Here is a 17,709-nt window from a genome sequence, read left to right on the forward strand (position 1 = left end):
TGAGACAACAGCCCTGACAAATTACATTCTCATTTTTTTATTAGCGGCGACATTGTTTTCTATCGGTCTGATGCTGCCTTGTTACGATTGATAATCGATAAATTCAGAGCATAGCCTTGGAATGTCTATGCAGAGATGGTGGAGCTATTCCTTTTTTCAACATTATCTTCAAAAGGTATTCTTGTTATAATCATTATATAATAATTGTACTTGTTGTTTAGGGTAGTTTCAAGGTGAAACTATCTTGTACTCACCACCAGTAGAGGCTGCTTTCCAGCTGTGCACAGGTGTAGAGAGCGCAGCAGTGCAGTGACACCATTCGTTCCCCCTGCAGCTCTGGGAAAGCCTGTGCACTGTGCTCCAGCTTGGAGGCCACTGTGCTCAATGTGTCGTCCACCCATGTTGCCACCTACAACAAAGACACAATTAGTCAATTAACCCAATTGAATGCATGAGGAATTATCCTGTGATAAACTGAATTTGCAGACAGCAGCAGACATATTCAATTGTTGACAAGAGGAAACAAAGGGAAGTATCAGCTACCTTGTTGGTCTCTGTAGCTACAGTAGCTCTGATGCTATTAGCAGATAATAGGGTGATCTTTTCATTGGCCAGGCCCAGGAAGGATAGACGTGGGTGATGAACGGAAGGATTCTGAACGGACAAATGACAAGAAAAAAGAGAGTCAGCAGCTCAATCGGAAACAGAGCACAATCATTTACTGATCCCTGGGTATGATGCAATAACAGACATTATATATAGTGATAAAAACTTTTATGTAGCTTTTCATATTATTTAGTTATCACACATGGGATAACATCTTCCACACTATATAGACTTGTGGACTATGCAGTGGAGAGAGATGTTGCATGTTGTTGTATGCAGGCACAGAATAGGCAGAACAATTTGGATCAAAATTGTTCTGACTAAAGACTATCTACCAAATGTGCATTGTTTTGAGCATAATTCACTTGGGTGCAAAAAAGGCCGGGGAGTAGTAGTAGAGCGATTGTATGTTACTCCATATTTTAATAATAATAATAATAATAGGTTTTATGGAGGTCCGTAAGCAAGAGGACTGACTCGGGGACTGTCTGTTTATTCAATATTCATTCACTGCCGCAACATCATATTCAATCTACAAAAGTTGAATTCTGCACCTGTGCATTCCTGTAGGGTTCCGGTTCATTCCACTTCCACTGGAAAAGCTCCCCTTTGGCGCTGACAGCCACCAGCTCTGAATACATGGCCCCAATGCTCACAAACTTCACACCATCCTGGAGAGGAAAACACAAACTCTCAAAGTGTGCTACAAAGGCAAAGCAAACTTTGCCAAGAAGTTATTTCTAGACCATTCCTTTATCTTACGCCAGAATAAAGTCACGACACAAGTAGAGGTCATTTGACGTCATTGCTGGGTTTCAGGACACGGACGGTATACTGGGCTCGCTTATACAAATATGGTTGCAGGTATCTTAATAATGTGGGTTTGATACACACTGTATATGAACAAGCCTTTTCTGTATTTTACCTTCAATAAACTTATAAAAATTGCTACAATTTCTAAAAATGTGTCAACCCATTCTTAATGGTGCTATGAAAACAGCACAATGTAGAAGTAGTACAGGGGTTTCAAGAGTTGATCTCATATTTTCAGAGAATTCCAAGACATTTTACTCCTGTACCTTATCCGGCCACCATTGGAGCTCCTCTCCCAAGGAGACAGGGCTCTGTACAGGGATGCTCTTCTTGTCCAGGCTGGGCTCCCCCTCGCGACTGGTGGAGCCTCGCTCTGTGTCGAACGAGGCCCCATCAAGCCACCGGCGCTCACGTAACCTCAGTACAGATTCGCGCTCACGCAACAGCTCTGAGTCGCGCTCTAAGGGAAGAAGGAGAACTGGTATGCAATAAGGTCACACCAGTGGGATAGAAGTAAGCCACTCTCTGGGAAAGACCCGTCAACATTATTTTAAGGATAGAGAAAGAGAGATTCTTTAGAATCACTGTAATGCAAATCAAAATTGCAGCACTGAGATTGAGTGAGAGTCTTAATTATACTGGCGTTCTCACACGCTCACATGTTAAAATGCGAGGTAGAAGAAGAAGTGGATAGACAGAAAGAGAGCATGCATATGGGCTTAAGAGTGGTCTAGGTAGGTTTTTAGAACAGAGGGTCCCTGTCAATACAGGTGGGCCTAGCGGGCCTTTCTCAGAGAGCTCACAGTCTATACTAGAGCCATGCAGTATAAAACACCACACCTTTATAGACTGCAACACCACACATTCATAGTATTAAACAAGGTGAGCAGATTAAAGAGAAAAGAAAACCAGGTTTCCCAAGCAGTCAATATCAAGTTATTCAACCCCCAACTAATTTAAATCCCTATGAAGCAAAGTGGAAAACATTCTCACCTGTTTTACAATTAAACCTTTATTTGGTATTAACTTTTACTATAATGAAAAAAATCTGAATATGTTCTGGTGCTTAAATTACAACAGCTTTGTTTTTTTAACTTTAGTAGTCTTTTCATGGACACAAGCCTTCATCCCCACAACCCCATCAGCCATGTTGCCACCATAGCACTCAAAGATCCTGCTTACACATCAATAGTTCAGGGCTGAGTTGGTGATTTACCTCTGGATGATCCCAGGCGGGATAATGAAGATCGTCTAAAAGAAGGGTAACCAAAGTAGCTGATGTCCTCCGAGAACATGGCATCAGCATCGATGATCACACTAGGATGGGCTGAGTGAATGTCTGCATCCAACAACGACATCAGGTCCTCTGGAAGAGATGCAGGGATAAAGAAAAATATATTGTATCTGTATATGTCAAGACTTTTATTATAATCAGAATTTTGAATTTAGTGGCAGGAATCACCAAGGTGAATGAATGAATTTATGAATCATTTAAAGTTATTTAAAATCATTTATTTATCACATAAAGTCGAAGCCTACTTGTGTTTCAAATACACATGCGTCCTAACCTGCTGAGAAGCCTGAATTATGGTCAGGCTGCTAATGGACAAATTAGACAATACTTTTCTTTTTTTAATATAAGCATAACAAACCTCCAGGGAGGTAGGATTCGCTGGCGGTGTCATCTCCATCATCCCCATCCTCATCATCGCGGCTGAGCAGGTTATTGACAGCCAGGTTGACATCCAGGTTGGTCCTCTGGAGCTCCCTGATGATAACATTTCTGGACTTTCCCTGTAGGACGACCTGTGCCTGGAGCAAAAAGCCAAGTAGAACAATAAGATTAGTAGATAACACATTGTGTTGAATGTTGAAGAAATAGATTTTTGTTAAACTTCAATAAATCATGTGAACACATAAAGAACTATGTACCTGAGAAATAAGTTCTTCAGGGATGACAGACGCAGGGATGATTGGCTGAGGCTGGCTTCCCAAGAGGCCCGAGCCACGCTCCCTTCCTGTTCGAATCACCCGTGTCTGCCGACGGGAGTCACGGGCTGCTGTCGATGACCTGCCCGATGTTCCACCACCGCCGCCGCCACCTCCCCCTCCTCCTCCTCCCCCACCACCACTGCCCCCTCCTCCTCCACTGCTGCCACCTCCTGCTCCGCCACCCCCTGCTCCTCCTCCACTTCCACCTCCTCCACTGCCTCCATTTACACCAGAGCTCCAGCGACTCCTGTTACACACAGTACAAGGCCAGGGTCAGATGAACCGTCAGACAGGTCAGACTTAAAAACACCCACACAGCTGGGCATGGTGGGGGTTAACCTCGTAGCAGCTGAGAACTGTCCAGAATGAGGGCTTTTCACATTTCCTAATTTATGCTGTCAATTTCTGGAAATATTACTGTTTGTGTGCATTTTGATATTAGTTCAATATTCAAAACCTCCAGCATTGCAGGTTTCAGGATTAATCTGTTGCAGCTCCTTTCATTTCTATAAGACTTCAATGTTTAAACATAAAACAGTTTGAAACTGTTTTAGGGGAATTTTACAGCACTCCATTTGTATTTACAAAATTGTGCAGCAATGGATCTGGTCGGGACAAAGCCCAGAGCGCCTGTGCATAAATGCGGAGTATTGCTCGATACATTTACCTTTCAGAGGATCATTTGTCTCAACCCTGTCAGAACTTACCCAAGGGTGTTGCCTGCCAGTCTGCCCAGTGTGTCAGAACCAGACAGGAACCAGGGCGGATCACTAGTCCTGCCTGGCCTGGAGCTCCTTCCTGTCCCTGAACCACTGCTCAACTTTGAACTGGAAACAAAAAATGGAAGATCAGTTACAACCCTGCAGACGTCCAACACAGGACCAAAAGATTAGAACCTAAAATGACCCCATGCTTTTGGTAAATTGGCCCCCTTTGGTTCGGGCTTTGTTTTGATTGACTCTAATACTGTGATAAAGGACGTGTATAGTGGAGACTAGCATGGCAACACCCTTGGGAATCAGAATTGGCTGCAACCTGTTCCTTCATAAAGACTTTCCTTTAAAAAAAATCTTAGGGTTTTGGCGCTGCACCTGCTTTCTCCTATAAACTGTAAAATGATAAGTCTACTGGTTTTAATCAAGAATTGGGTAATAATTGTTGGGATTTATGTATTTTTATTGACTGAATTTCAGCTTTTGCAATACTATATTATGATGATTTTACCAACACATATGACAAAGGCTAGAATGACACTGAATTTATCAACTTTCCGATAAAATAATGCAATCATATTTAGTGTCATGCTGGAGCAGAAGACAAAAAACACAGATTTCAATTATTCACATGAGACCGAGCTGCAGTAAACTAACACGTCAACAGTCATGTAACTGTTACCAGTCAAAAAAGCATCACAGAGGACATCAGGACTTTATCAACAAGCTGACAAACTCTTCCTCGAGCTTCCTGGCAACCCACATTGCAATCGCTGATTTCAAGGCTTTTACAATTTAAACCCATCTCATTTTCTTTTGCAGGCCTGCACCAGGCAACAAAACATGTGTTCTACAGAAAAGCTTGGACCAGAGAGCTTCTCAGTATTTCACAGCCTGATTCACATGCATAGTTAGCAACAAGAGAAATCACTACATCACTGCTCGATGTTGCTCTGCTGGCAGGAAGTCAATGAAATACATGCTTACTGCAAACATACATTTTTTGGCAACTGATAAAAACTGATTACTGATAGAAATCACAAATGCAACTCAGGTTCAGAACATTTCGTAAACAATTTTGCAATTGTCATGCATTTGTTTAGAGCCAAGATGAGAGAAAATGCCAGGATTTTTTAATGAAAAATATAATTGGAGGAAAACCTCTGAAAAGCAGGTCCTTTGTAAGCACAATTGGAAAGATATAATATCTGCAAGCTCAAGACCAAAACATTCCTTCAGTCACACAGCAGCATATTACAGTGGATTTTAGGGATGTGGGGTGCTCACATATTCATTTTACACAAATAGATGGAAAGTTTTGCAGGGTAGGCTATTCCAGAACTGAAACCATGCCCAAAAGCTTATACTCAGCCAGAAAGGGCACAAGTACTGAATGGAATTCAAATCACACCAAAAGCCATCAGTAAGACCATGTTCAGTGCATCATGTGCCAGCCGTCTCTCAAAGAGCAATCAGTGTTCTAATGCTGTGCCAAAGCTAAAACAGTTCCCATGGTATAAAAGGCTCTCACCCATCACTGCCATCCGGTTTGCTGAGCTCCAGTCGATCAGGCTGGACAGCAAAGCTGATTCTACAGACGCGTCCATCCTGAAAGACAAGCACGCTTTTTAACATCACACATTTGAACTGAGATCATTGCATGTTTTCACTTCAGTTACTGACCTACTGTACATTGTGTACAATGTCTCACTAATAATTCATGCTGAAAATTTATAAAATCATCACATAAAAAAACAAAATGCCTTTGGCCTGCACACCGCATCATTACGGTCAATGCCAAAACATCACATTGTGCTGCAGATACATATTCATTATATAGGCACATATCCCTCATTATAAAGTCCATATATCATGTACTAATACACTGGACATAAAACATTGTGTTGCACACTTGTGGCAGAAAGAATGAAGCGTAAACATTAGTATCCACCCACATCCTGCACACACACTTCAAATAAACACATGGGGTCAATGACAGCATGTTTTCACTGTGTCTGCACTGCAGTGCTGCTTAAACCAGATTAGCCTGACGTTTCCTGAATCTAGACCACGCAGCAAACATTTAGATCCAGCGTCAACATATTAGGTCTAAGATTTCTACACATTCAGAACTCAAAAGGTCATTAAACAACAGTAATGCTCTTTGAACTGACATCTCCTTTGTACAATTAACTGATTTTGATGGTAAACACTGTTGTTTAGATTGTGACGTTTGCCATCTTGAATAGGGCTGGGCAATATGGGGAAAAAAATAATATGTTTCAATCCAAGTAGTGAGTAGTTGGTAATATTCAATACAATAAGCAATATTAACTTACAGTGACCGACAAAGTTTCATGCATTCTCTGCACTGCACGGCAGGCTATTTGCAGCGGTGGAACACATTTCTTGTGCTTCCAGATTTGGTAGCGTCCTTCTTTGTGCATACTTTATAAATTGCCAGAGTAGGTTTTGTCTGCGTCTCTTGCGCCACTGTTCTACCTCAACCACACTAAAACAGCATTTTCAGCCCCCAAACATTGAGGTTCAAATGCTGCCGTCGTACGGCCAGACCTGGCTGTCACACAACAACAGTGGCAGATGAGTGTGTCGATGTGTTCTCATCATTTTTATTGCGTATTTGCCATTAAATTTAGCTTTATGTAACACACGTAGTAGTACAAAAGACAAAATGCTTTAACATCACAGATGCTGCGGTGTGGATTGTGAGGTGCTCAGTGGCATTATGGGCCATAGTAGTGAATTTAAACCAGGTCTGGACGCACCAGTGTCTGTCTGTACCCGATAGTCCCCTGTGCAAGAGCAGCAGGGAAATAATGCGTTTTCAGGCATTGTTGTGTGGCCAGCTGGCTTCTCTGGTACGCCGCAAGGATTGTTTCACACATTTTCAGAAAGTATGTCGACTAGTGCAAATTTAGCCTCACACTCTTCTTCACTTACAGTCACCATCAAGCTAGAAAGTAGTCTAGCGCACCTTGTGATCTCACGCATGGCCTCACGAGACTACGCAGAGTAGCTTACAGATGGCAACGCTGGCAACACAGCAATGACTGAATAATAGCTGGGGAGTAGCTTAGAGGCATCTTTACAGAATGACCAGGTACAAAATCATCACAATCTTTCTTAATTCTACATCCCCAGCAAAATCATGGCAAATATACAGTAAATATTAAATACACTGCCTAGTATTTATCTTAGTATTTGATTCAATGTGTTATATTCTACTAGATGTCAAAATTGCATTAAAGAACAACCCAGAATAAAAGCTATCCAGCTGCAATAATGTCCAGCATTACCTCAAGGAGAAATCCAGCATGATTTGGACCAACAACACACTGTTTGAGGGTGGCCTGCTCCAGCAGACTGAGGTGCGGGTGGCTGCATTGGAGAAAGAACAGAAACAATTGAAATAGCAGGATATTGAACATGATTCTGTTTACAGACCAGACCAGATCTGGATAAAGGTAGCCTACACACACTCACCTGTTATAGCTGTACTTGTTGAGTTTCTCTGAGACTTCTCGGAGCCTGACAAGAAGACAAAGACCAAATTTAGCCAAATAAGACCCATTTCAAGTTCATTCAAAAACCCTGTAGTGAAAGGTAAACACCATGGAAATGAACTACTGCCTAAACATACATCTGTTCATTTCACAAACAGTAATTGTCAATCGACCCTGCACACCCATATTCTATGCATGCATGCCATCTATTGGATTGCAGTGATTAAAGGAGGAGGATGGTTAAAGGCTAGTGTAACCTTTGACTTGTAGGCTACGCTGGGGAAGCCAGAAAATGTTAACACAAGCTGTCCACCAATGCTGACTACACTCTTCCTAAGATGGTCGGGGACATGAGGGGAGGCGCTGAGACAAGACTGATGATGACAGCAAAGCAACTCAAGAGGCAACAGTGCAGGCATCTGATTGTCAAAGCATGAGTGTAATGAATAATGCACTGAAAACTACACATACAATAGAAGAGGTGTATTAGCCATTACCTCTGCGTCCACAACCATGTTCAACATGATTAACTACTAATTTGCATGTCATTCACAGTATTTACACCTGAAAAGCCTGTGTGAGTGGATCGTTATATGAGGCCTGAGAGGTATTTCCATGGTTCAAGGCACTTCACAAGGAAATCCTAGTGTTTCCAAGCACATGTACATCTTAAGCAGAATATGAATATACATGTTTTCAATTTTCTATGTTGCCCCTCTGCTTAATTAAAACACAATTAGCAAGGCAAACTTTGCAATGACAAACCTAAAACAGTAAAATGTATTCAGCACTGCATATGAGTCTCTGTAGAAACAAACCAGATGCAGCTGAAAATACAAATAGGCCACTTGTAAATTAAACACCGGCCTTGGCACTTCTGCCTGGCTTAACATGTCTGAGACACAAGAGCGTAAAACTAGGAATCCCTTCACAGTACAGAAGAACCGACACATCAGACCGAGCGCTGCAGGGCATGAGAAAATGCATCCGGGTCAGCCATTCACTAACTTACCATTCAGATAAATGACCCCAGCATAGCAGCCACAGTCAGGCAAAGCATAGACTTGGGAATGGCTTTGCTGATATGGACTATTATAAAAACATCACAGGCATTAGGTTATGGAAATAGTATATGTCTATATCCAAGGAAAGTTCATCTTAGCCAACTGGACTTGAAGACGTTCACCCCTCATCTGAAAGGCTTCTTCAGGTCTGCAAGTCTAGGTGTCAACGCCCAGCAGGCCAAACTGTACCAGGCCTTTTAATTTCAACTAAATGAGCTTTTCTCCTTTTGACAACTGCAAGTGAGTCAGGGGTAAAAACAGAGCATGGAGGCCCAGCCGCACAATGGCACGCATGCCTGGGGATGAAACGGCCATGACCTCTCTAAGGAGCTGGTGGTCTATTCCAAGATGATTCGCTTGCATTGTTTAATAAGAAATCTGACCCTCCAGAATAAAAGGAAAGTTAATCAGATGAATGGATGTGCAACAAAGGGGACTTTTTAGCTAACCTGGACAAAGCACTCATAAATACTCAAACCATATTTGGATCTTCAAGGTCATTATAAAACACCGACTTCTCAACCTCTTTGTCTTTAAGTAGAGCAGCTCATTAATCAGTTCAATCTCAATGGATGATATAAATAGGTTTACCGTCACTAAAATACAGGTCGAACACAATTTGCTTAACTACGACTATGACAAATTCCTTCCAGAAATAACTGCACAATGTTTTCCTATCAACAGAATGACGTGTTGCAAACAATATGCACTACAACTAGAATTTAAAAGGCAAAAATAAGATCGCGCTGCATCGTCACTTTTTTGGGTTCAGTTTATTCTACAAATAATTCCATAATAGCCACAATCCATGATCCAGTGTTGATTATACACACTGTCCAAGACTTCACATTCCCTCTTTAACACGTAATTAATTTAAAGTAATTACAATGAGCTACTAACTGCATATTTTCCACATTTCTTGCAATATCTATCGCAATGCGCACTGTGGACGGAATATGAAAAAGGACACAGTCTAATACTTTCCATTTTACATGTGTCACCCTCGTGTTTTTAATAATAAAACCACCAGAAATCATCAATATTCGTATCCGCTGCGAGCGTGGTTAGGATAACGAATTGGCTTCTGCTAGCATTAGCCGCTAGCTACCAGTTAGTCAACATTACCGACTTCATCGATCCGAATAATCACGGAGGGCGCCCGCAAAACAAACACTGACAAACGTCCGAGGAGTGTACACGTAACGTCGACATGAAAACTGGAAAAATGCGTAGAATATTGCGTTTCACGGTGTTTATTCCCTCTCTTTTCCCCCATCCCCCAACCCGCATTGTCTGGCTCAAGTTTGACTGTGAGCCAATGCTAACCAGAGAAGCAACGAAGCAGCCGCTAAGCTAAAGGTTAGCCGTTACGGTACGTTAGCCGGGTAGCTAAGTGAGCGAGCTAACGAGGATGTTGGGAGATGCCGGGCCTCGTTTCATACCGAGGCTGGGCAATAAAATCATTTCACTGCGAATTCGCGAGAATGACAATGCCGACATCGCTCGTTAAGACAAAGTCGAATGCCATATGTCACCCATCGCGCGTATATATGGATTACAATCATGCGTTTCCACTAGTCGCAACAAAATACCTGTCATTGAGCTGATCCTCGGTCCCGGGCAGCGGGTGAACCACGAAGTGTATAGATGTCATGGAGTCAATCCAAAATCACACACGACCGCGTGAAATAGGTGGAATTCAATGTTCAGTCGATTGCTGTATATATGAGAATTCATATGAATCTTTTAATGCCGAAAAACCCCGAGTTTAGATCCACAGCCTCCTCACCCACATGCCGCCATCTTAACTCTACCAAGCTTTTTCTCCCTGTGTTGATCAGTGCACATGAAACGGCTCCGCTGATTGGCCGCTGAGCGCAAACAAGAAACGTGTTACGCTGCACAGGGTTGGCCTGAAGAGAAAAGATGGGGCTAGAGGAATAAAAATACTGTACTATCTCCACGCTATAGTCTTTGTTCTCATTCACTAACTACGTATATTTCTTTATTTTCATTTCAAGTAGTTATAATCAGTGTCCAATAACATACCATGGAAGCAAAATAAAAGGAATGGATACAATTCATTGTACATTTGAAGTCAGACACAACTATTGACAATTCATTCCACAAATCCTCCCTCATTTCTGTGCTGCCACAAAATGATAAATCATTTGTTGCAGTAAAATGATAAAAGAAAATGCATGAATTCCACGTATGTATTTAATTTCTGTCAATGCGAAATGTTAAAGCTATACAAATTGGTTTACAAGACTTGATACATTAAGGAATTGCAAAAGGTGAAATTCCAGTATTACCCCTGCCATCCTCCTAAAACAACATAAGAAAAAGTCCACGACACAATGTGCATAGCAGTGGTATACACCAAAATGAGCGTGTGACCCACAATTATGACAAACCAAGTCTGACGATTATGTCCCTAAATCTTGAGGGAACTGTGGGGTTTTATTTGCACAAGAGCTTGACGATTCGGAGGCATAGTAAATTTGATGCTACATTTGTTCTGATAATAACAATTGTTTTTAAATCTGACACAACTCCAATCAAGCTCTATTAAGGGACTGGGGTCTACTCATGCTGGTGTGTAGGAAACCCTGTGGCAGAATAAACTGCCGTGGAGCAAATCATTTATGTACAGCATAAACCGGTATGGGCCTAGCACTCAACCTTGTGGAACCCCACATGTGACCTTCAACAAATCAGATTGGATATTATTTATTTGCCTTGGCGATGGATATTCTATCATTCGTAAACCATACCTTTCCAGTTTCTTCATTAATAAGACATGATTACTGTTGAATGTTCTTTTTTTAAATCTGTAACCCCCCCCACCCGCCCACAGTTTTTATTAACAACTTATCAATTTCAGTCCATTCAGTGAACTTTTGATTGTTGCCTAGTGCTTTAGACTTGGCAGCCAATTGGGCGAAGGAGCACACCGTGTGTGGATCAAAGGAATAGGTTGATAATCATTTGGGCCAAGAAAAATTAGGCAATTTAAAATAAGTTACTTGTTTCCTCTTTTATTGTGTTTAGGAATGATACAGAAATACAAGAACTGTAGTTTTTCCTGTAGTTGTAGTTTTACACCAGCAGGTAGCAGTGTTTCCCTTTCATAATGAGATGAGGTGGACGAATATTAGTCAATTTACGCATGGTTCTATTTGAGTATTTCCCACAACCTAGAATAGATATGTGCCTCCACATATCCATACAGGCAAAACTTAAAGACAGGGAGAATTTAAGGGAGATAGAGTGCGATGGAAGAATAGAGGTACACGATATACAGTATGTTGTACATTATAGAATGTTTGTTCTGCTCCTCCCATTGTCAGGACTTTACATAGGATACGTTTTTATCATATATCAAATGTGAGTCATTGAAATCTAAATAATAGCATGTTACAACATGGCTTTCATTGATATAGAATTATGTAACCATTTACATTTATAATTCGAAATGATCTTTAAAATATGTTCATTATATTATATTTATATAATAATATTATATAAAAAATTTGAATGAAATTACATATTGATCCTTTGTTCACAAAATCTCTCTCTCTCTCTTATAACGTCTTGTTTCACATAACCAGGGGATGAAACTAGTTATTTCTGTGTGCTGACTGAAGGCAACACAGAGGTTAATAAAACCAGAACCTTAGCCTTCAAAAACACTATGCTGATACCTGATGTAATGAGTGAAGTCAAACTAAATCCCAGAAATCGCCAGAGCTATTTTTAGGTTGCTGACCAAAGGGTTATCAAATGACCTCGGGCATGGTTAAATACGGGTGCAAAAGTCTGACTGCCAGGAAACTGCACTGTCATCATAACAACGTTAATGACCTCAATGGGAACATTTCAGACTGAATTAGTAATGCGACATGATCAGGCCTTCAACATAAGTGGAAGATGCCAGGAATAGATTTCATTTGATAGAGTAGAGTCCCTGAGTACTCCAAGGTGGTATTCCATTTATCAACTGCTTTGCACCAAAGTTGGCCCATCATCACTGAAAAGGTATTGTTCCACATTCATACATAGATCAGTGGACCAGCACCAGCTCTTGTCACTCAGCCCTCATCCAGAAGTATAAGTTATCCCAGTGAGGTAACACGATCAGTAGCTGAAGAGGAAGGCATTAAAATAACTCCTCTTAGTGCTGGCTGTGACATATCTGTAGTACACCAGGACTGACCAGTGAGAGGGGGTGAAGTAAATTCAGCCTGTTCACATGTGGTCATACAAGGCACAGAGGCACATGAAGAATCAATACATATAAGAATGTTCTTCAAAAGAGGCTTGTCATTTTGGTTGAGAATCAAGGATACATTTCTGTACGACAATAAAAGATCGTGATGAGGTCACAGAGCCCACTATCTCACTATTAAGCTGCTTTAAACTGACTGATATAATTACTATTACTACTAACTATTACTTTGAAGATTTTTTTCCCAGCATATTCTGACAACATAATATTTTTTTACAACCCAATTAAGATGTTTGTTTTTTCTTATCACACTTGCATCGTCATTTTATGTACTTTTAACTGGCCAGAAATGTAGGTCTCAATTGCATTATGTTAAGAAAGTAGGGCAATCTGATTGACTGGTGTTGGCAATATGGCACTGAACCACTGCCTCAGTGGGTAGTGCTTCCGCTTGGAAACCGGAGGGTCACCGGTTTGAGCCCCTGCCGAGGTGCCCCTGAGCTAGGCACCAAACCCTCAATTTTTATTAATGAAGCCAAATTACTATGTATTTTTTTGTTGTGGCTCTGTACTGATTCCCTGTGCTGTGCAGGAAGGTGAAGGCAGCTCTATAGGTACTCACCTAATCCACAGTCCTGCCTAATGATGAGGCCGCCCATTTACTGTTGGCTGACCTCTTTCTCCCCCCAGGCACAGCAGACATGCAGTCTCACACTCATCTAACCATCGGGCCTTTGAAGAGCATCACAATGGTTGACATAGGTAAGACAGTAAGGCCAAGTCAGAAAGTTCAGTAAGTTCAGTGAGAGTAGATACTTAGACATGTGATGCCTCTTCCAAGTTGTGAAATGAGGGAAACAGCAAATTGTAAATCTCTAATTCATATTTTGGTCATTTTCATTAAAGATTTTGAACATTATTATGACATGACTGACTCGATAATAATGTTATTATTTGGTCAGTTTTCCCCAGATAACTGCAGCTTTTTAAAAATGTGCCTTTTTTGACCCCACTTTCAAACAGATTTCCAACAAAAACACTGTGATCTATCTCCAATATTAAATGTTGAGAGTGGGATGCCTGTCTGAAAGTGAGCCAGTGATCAATATATTTTTCAATATCTGTGATAAGTCATAAAAGGTGTGTGTCTCGCAATGAAACAAATCCCAGTGACTTGTGATGAGCTGCTCTCCGTATGTTCGTGTTGTTTGTGTACCACGCTACTTCCACGTTCCGCTCAGCCGCCGATCACGCACCGAGCCCCTCTCCTATTGGCCGGCGTGTAACACACCTTTACGGCGTATTGGATCGCACGTTAAGTCACGCCCCCGCCTCCCCCCCCGCACCGCATTTGAAACGGTGAGCGTGAATAGAGAGTGAGACTGGCGTGGGACAGTGGTTGACAGAGCCGTGATCCTGCTCCTCACCTTCAAACCAGAGTCCAAGCCGAGCAGCGGGGAGTTTACACAAGAGTCCCTGCAGCTGTGGAGGCAAAGGAAGGTGAGGAAACCAACCGCGTGTTTTTGTTATTGTTCTTTCTTGGCAGGTCTTTTTTCTGATAACAAGTTTTAATTATGAGGGGATTAGATCAAGAATGCAGTGATATAATCGGACTTCCAACAACTGGAGACCTAAAGTGGCGTGAGTTTATTGGAATAAACCCTTTTACTTGTCATTGTCGTGCATGTGTTTCTCATACTATTGTATATGTTTATGCTTTTTACACTATGTAAATGTCTGTGCTGCAACACTGAGCACAAGCTTTCCCCAAGGGACAATCATGAACGTTATTATTGATGGGTGAAAATAATTGATGGATGTTATTAATCGTGTTAATCAGTTTATCAGTCTGCTATTTCCTGCTGGCATCACTGTTTTGGGTGTGCAGGGGTATGATGGTTGTAATCTTCAGCAGGTCATAGTAAGTGCAGGGTTGAGGCCTCGTGGCCTGGGAGGGTCAGGGAGGGGCTGTGATGAGCTGTGTGACTGTGTAACAGCCCACTTGGTGTCTGCTTGGTTAACTAGGTGAAAGGTTCTCAGGGCAGGAGCTGCAGCTGATCATGATTACTACACATGCCCCTACACAAGCTCTCTATGGGTGGATCAATATAACTTAAAGGCAGGGAATAAACACAGAACATGACCCATTGTTAATTAACAGTTTAATTTGTTAAGTCAGTACTGGTACTATATTGTGAAAATGTAAGAATAATCTAAACGAATAGTCCTTATTGCTGTTTTTGTGCTTTTAACAGTCACACCATGGAAGTTGAAGAACTCTTCTCAGACATCCAGGGTGAATTTCAGCCCAGTCCTTTGGGTGCAGGTGAAATGGAGGCTGTGGAGGCTCTGATGTCTATGTCTGAGTACTGGAAGACGAGGAGGCTTGGACAAAGATACTTCAGACCTCTGACCCCCTCTTCAGACTGCTCAGAGGATGACTCCAGATCTGCTGCGCTGCACAACTCTCCTTTGGTAATTGATCCATATGGGTTAAAAGTTGTCATGTTTAACCTTTTATTTCAATGAAAGGTGGAGTGAGTGAGGGGTTTGTATAGAATATGGCATTGGGGACTAGACTTTTGGTCGTGTAGCCTACTTCCATTTAGACCAGCCTCATTGGTCATCTCCACTCTCCTCTGAGCACAACAGCTTGACCAACAATGTGTTTAGATTGCTGTAGTATCTGAAGGCCTTGAGTACAAAGTCAATGGATAAGTTGGTGAATGTTATTGTATTGTATTGTATCTTGGTTTGAAATTCTTACAAAATTACCAATTACAACTATTTCATTTCAGTGTATGACACCTCCATACAGCCCACCAAACTTTGAGGCCAATCACCCAGGGTTGGCACAAACACCTCATCACCCTACAGCAGCTGGAAATATAAGCTGGCACATAGGACAGAAGAGTCCTGTGCAGCTTCAACCTTCTGTGTCCCAGCGGCATTCCCAGTCCACCAGCGTGATCCGCCACACTTCAGACGGCCAGCACTGCTCCTGTTCCAGAGAACACAGACTTACTGAGGCTTGCACAAAAGTCTCTAAAAACTATTTGAACTCTGAAAATGAGCAGAAGAGCAAACACTGTAAAGAGAATATTGGAATGTATACTAACTCACATGCCACAGCACAGAACATGTCCACCGAGACAATGCCTGAAGTCAGCCAGACCCAGATAAGTCCTTCAGGTCTGAATAAATCAAAAACACCTCTGTCCCAATCATCTGTCCTCACTGGCATTACTGGGGTCTGTTCCATCCCAGTCTGCAGCCAGATTTCTCCTGTCTCACCTTCTACCAGCACATTGGTCACCAACGCTGTTGTCTTTAAACCTCACACTGCTGATCGGCGACCACAACAGCAACACATATTTCCTGTCCCTGCCCCAGTCACGACTCCACTGCAGAACCAGCACCTGCTGCAGCTGCAACCACAGATCTCAACACAAGGTTCCCCCCCTCAAGTCTTCCTCCTAGGAGGCCAAGTGGCAAAAGGCTCTCTAATGCTCCTGGCGCCTCAGCAGCCTGTTCCCACTCTCTTTGTTCAGCCAACACTAGTGACCCCTGGTGGCACCAAGTTACCAGCTCTCGCCCCTGCACCTGGTTTTGGCCTATTGGTTCAGAGAAACAGCTCACCGCAGCAACAGGTGTCACGTGTACGCAATCATGTTTGTCCTCACGAGGACTGCAAGAAGACCTACTTCAAGAGCTCCCACCTCAAGGCTCACATCAGGATGCACACAGGTGAGAGAGGAAAGATTTGATTGCAATGTATCAGACAAAATAAACGTCCAAGTGTCAAGAAGAAAGTGTAGTTTTCATTCATCATCAAATGCCTTGTTTGTCATGCAGATATACAGTATATACTTGCAAAGACATTACATGGCTTCAATGCCTTTGTACTTCACTGCACCTCTGTCAAAATCTAAGCACTTGACTAAGCAGGATCTTGCATTGTTTTGGATTGCATGTCTGAAAGGAATTACTTTTGTCCTTTCCTGTGTTCCAACAGGCGAGAAGCCATTTAAGTGCAAGTGGGAGGGCTGTGAGAGGCAATTTGCTCGTTCTGATGAGCTGTCTCGCCATCGACGGACCCACACAGGAGAGAAGAGGTTTGCCTGTCCCATTTGCCTCAACCGCTTCATGCGTAGTGACCACCTAGCCGAACATACCCGCCGACACATGGTAGCAAAGAGGACACCCTGTTGGACTGTAGGGGTCACTCGGTCTGTTGTGTCGACTGTATTACCAGTGCTTGGTCTCTCTTCAACAACCTCATGGAGCCTCACAAGAGACCAAAGGAAAATTGTGCAACTGTGATGGCCAACAGGAGGCTTTGGCTGACTGGGTCTCAATTGCTGAACTGCCTGATGTTTCTATGCTACACTGGGCTGATTGTAGCTGCACACCACTGGTGAATTTAGCTAACATGCTAAACTGCCTCACTTTTGTATAATTGTTGTTTTATGAAAATTGAGGTGTAGATTGTTTACATTTAACTCAGACCTGCGCCATTAGATTAAACGCACTAGTCAACTGAGAAATTCTAATGAAAAATAAGTATTGAGTAAGCCTTTTTCTACATGCCACTTTACAAACTAAGCGATACTTTACCAAAGAATGTTGAATTTTCATTTGATGCCTTTTAACAAAATGTATGTAAAATTGCACTAAGCCTTTTCCTTCCAGGGAAAATAGATTTCTTTTTCAAACTCGAATACATTTGCTTTTTCATGGTTAGGTGAATATGTGATGTATTTGTC

The 17,709-nt window shown here is 42.0% G+C and overlaps 2 protein-coding genes across 12 annotated transcripts in view; one reads left to right on the top strand and one right to left on the bottom strand.

The window, feature by feature from the left end:
* Positions 1 to 10,531, bottom strand: part of ubr5 (ubiquitin protein ligase E3 component n-recognin 5) — a 29,587-nt gene extending 19,056 nt beyond the window's left edge. For all 11 annotated transcript variants that reach the window (XM_076153857.1, XM_076153853.1, XM_076153848.1 and 8 more), the window contains exons 1-12: positions 10,305 to 10,531; positions 7,629 to 7,673; positions 7,442 to 7,523; positions 5,656 to 5,732; positions 4,119 to 4,238; positions 3,352 to 3,658; positions 3,072 to 3,231; positions 2,636 to 2,785; positions 1,686 to 1,897; positions 1,161 to 1,277; positions 544 to 654; positions 255 to 409 (exon numbers count right to left, since the gene is read on the bottom strand). In XM_076153857.1, coding sequence (XP_076009972.1) covers positions 255 to 409; positions 544 to 654; positions 1,161 to 1,277; positions 1,686 to 1,897; positions 2,636 to 2,785; positions 3,072 to 3,231; positions 3,352 to 3,658; positions 4,119 to 4,238; positions 5,656 to 5,732; positions 7,442 to 7,523; positions 7,629 to 7,673; positions 10,305 to 10,366 — 1,598 coding nt within the window. In that variant the 5' untranslated portion in view covers positions 10,367 to 10,531. The remainder of the gene's footprint in view (positions 1 to 254; positions 410 to 543; positions 655 to 1,160; positions 1,278 to 1,685; positions 1,898 to 2,635; positions 2,786 to 3,071; positions 3,232 to 3,351; positions 3,659 to 4,118; positions 4,239 to 5,655; positions 5,733 to 7,441; positions 7,524 to 7,628; positions 7,674 to 10,304) is intronic.
* Positions 10,532 to 14,317: 3,786 nt separating this feature from the next.
* LOC143003251 (Krueppel-like factor 10) lies at positions 14,318 to 17,585 on the top strand. Its single transcript, XM_076153814.1, has 4 exons — positions 14,318 to 14,443; positions 15,199 to 15,418; positions 15,742 to 16,690; positions 16,959 to 17,585. The coding sequence occupies exons 2-4, from the start codon at positions 15,206 to 15,208 to the stop codon at positions 17,264 to 17,266; spliced, it is 1,470 nt and encodes a 489-aa protein (XP_076009929.1). The 5' UTR covers positions 14,318 to 14,443; positions 15,199 to 15,205; the 3' UTR covers positions 17,267 to 17,585.
* Positions 17,586 to 17,709: the final 124 nt, after the last annotated feature.

The sequence above is a fragment of the Genypterus blacodes genome, unplaced genomic scaffold (genome assembly GCF_046128005.1).
Source record: "Genypterus blacodes isolate CSIRO-AG114 ecotype Tasmania unplaced genomic scaffold, CSIRO-AGI_Gbla_v1 ptg000059l_1, whole genome shotgun sequence".
NCBI classification, from domain to species: Eukaryota; Metazoa; Chordata; class Actinopteri; order Ophidiiformes; family Ophidiidae; genus Genypterus; species Genypterus blacodes.

Coding starts and splice junctions, on each gene's coding strand:
- LOC143003251 (XM_076153814.1), top strand. CDS start 15,206: ATGGAAGTTGAAGAACTCTTCTCAGACATCCAGGGTGAATTTCAGCCC. Junction 15,419..15,741: donor CGCTGCACAACTCTCCTTTG/GTAATTGATCCA, acceptor ATTTCATTTCAG/TGTATGACACCTCCATACAG. Junction 16,691..16,958: donor TCACATCAGGATGCACACAG/GTGAGAGAGGAA, acceptor GTGTTCCAACAG/GCGAGAAGCCATTTAAGTGC.